The 2,200-nt window shown below is 45.8% G+C and overlaps 1 protein-coding gene across 1 annotated transcript in view; it reads right to left on the bottom strand.

The window, feature by feature from the left end:
- The window catches only part of LOC119582297, a 39,074-nt gene that overhangs the window by 3,682 nt on the left and 33,192 nt on the right, over window positions 1–2,200 (bottom strand). The window contains exon 2 of the mRNA XM_037930511.1: window positions 210–1,899. Coding sequence (XP_037786439.1) covers window positions 210–1,224 — 1,015 coding nt within the window. The 5' untranslated portion in view covers window positions 1,225–1,899. The remainder of the gene's footprint in view (window positions 1–209; window positions 1,900–2,200) is intronic.

Raw genomic sequence — 2,200 nt, 5'->3', positions numbered from 1 at the left:
CGGTGTCTGAACTTCTCCATCTTCCTTTTCTTTCTCTTTCACTTTCTCTTCTTTGTTTTCAAATGATTGTCGTTTCTTTTTGTTCTCCAAGATTTGTTTCTCGTTCTCTCTTTCACCCTTTTCCCCTTCTCCGTCGTTTCCGTATTTTCCTCTTCTTCCTAATTTTCTCTGTTTCCCATCATTTGTTTCTTCTTCTGTTCCATATTTGCCTCTGAAAATGTTTCCTTCTTCTTCTGTCTCTGTTTTTGTATTATCTTCCGCTTCCTTCTTTCCTCTCGTAGTGGTTTTCGGCGCAGTGTTTTTAAAGCCATTTTCTTCTTTAACTTCCTCTAATTTCTTTTGTTTTTTGCTGACGCTCTTTCCCCGTTTTTCTTCAACGACCCACTTTTGTTTCTCGCTCTCTTTACTTTCGTCCGTCTCCATTATTTCTCTAATATCCAATTCACTCATTTCTTGTTTAACACTTCTCTTCATTTCCTTTATAAAACCGTTTTCGATAATATTTTCGTTCTTATTCTTATTTCCTTCCCAGGTTTTCTTTCCCAAAACTTTTCTCTCCTTCGACCTCCGTTTCCAGAGTTTTCTTCTGGCTGGGACGTAGGCATCCGCGTCATCCTTCCCTGGAGAGACCTGAGACTGACTTGAATTATTTCTCAATCTCCCAGGAAGCAAATAATCACTGGCTTTAATTTCCATGTTTTCATTCCAGGGAGGATCCGGGTCAGTGAAGTCCCTGCCTTTGACTTCAGGGCTGACGTCTAGGTCTTTGGGGGCTGATTTATACTGAAGGACCCTTTCGTGAGTCCCTGAAGAGTCCCTCTCTCCTCCTTCCTCCGACGATCCTGGCGTTTTTCTCTTTGCGGAATTTTCGAAGTCCAGTATAATTCCGTGTTTCGGAGTTCGAGTCCTGCCGGATTCCTCTTTCCAGGAAAACATCTTCAATTCGTCACCTGAAGTCCCCGTCCCCTGGAAAGACCCTGAAGATATATCCCTCCCTCCGTCGGCGCCTATCCCAGTTCCGAAATATTCCCTCCTGTTGGGGACGGAAGTCTCCAGACGCCGATTGTACGGAGGGAAGGAACTGCTGACTTCGATTCTGGAACCCGGAAGCCGATATCCCCCAGTTGCTTCTGTTGTGACGTCCTGCAGTTGTGACATAAGGACCAGGATCGAAGGAAGCCACAGGGGAGGACCCGGGTGATTGTGGAAGGACTGAGGAAGCATCTGCAACCACGTGGTGGGGCGTGGTCGAGGAACCTGGTGGAGCGATTAGTTTATGGAAGGACGTGAAGGGCGGGATGGATCCGGGGAACTGTCATTGAGGGACTTGGCTGCGGAGACCTGGTAATGAGGGACTTGGTTGCGGGGATCTACAGATACCTGGTAATGTGAGACTTGGCTATAGCGACCTGGCAATATTGGACTGGGTAGTGGGAACTTAGGAATGAGAACTTAGCTGCAGTGATCTGTCTGCGGTAATCTGGGAATGAAGGATGTGGCTGTCGTGACCACGAAATGAAAGACTTGTCTACGGTGACTTGGTTATGAACTGGGATTGAAGGACTTATCTGCTGTGACCTGCGAATTATGGACTTGTCTGCGTTGACCTGGAAAGGAGGGAACTTGTCTATGATGACCAGGGAATGATGAGCTTTGTATGTAGTGACTTGGGAATTATGAATTTGTCTACGGTGACCTGGGAATGAAGGATCTTGTCTGTGGTGACCTGGCTTATGAGGGACTTGTCTGCGGGGACTTAGTAATGAACTGGGAATGAGGGCCTTGTCTGCGGTTACCTGGCTTATGAGGGGCTTGCCTATAGGGACCTGGTAACGAGAGGGTGTGGCTTCGGGATCTGACAAGGGGGGTTGTGGGCGCGGTGGCTCGGTGGAACAGTTCCTGGAGAAGAAGAAGAAAAAAAACGTTAATTAAATGCGGTTGAATTGGTATTTTGAGAAGTATGAACAAATAAGCAGAGTGGAAGAAGATTGATTAGCGACGAGAGAAATGAGCAGAAAAATCAGGTGACAAGAATAAAAAGAAAAGATGAAAGTAGAGGGGTGGAGTAGAGGGCGAGAGTGAGAGATGTGGAATTCTTGATGCGGAAAGGAGAGGGAAATTTTGTATTCTAATTATTAAACTTTTTTAATGGTATTTATTTTTTCCTGTTCCTTGTCTTCAGGTCTTCATCCTTAACCAA

Source organism: Penaeus monodon, chromosome 15 (genome assembly GCF_015228065.2).
Source record: "Penaeus monodon isolate SGIC_2016 chromosome 15, NSTDA_Pmon_1, whole genome shotgun sequence".
NCBI lineage: Eukaryota > Metazoa > Arthropoda > Malacostraca > Decapoda > Penaeidae > Penaeus > Penaeus monodon.
The sequence above is the reverse complement of the archived record's forward strand: the minus strand, read 5'-3'. Positions and strand labels throughout refer to the sequence as shown.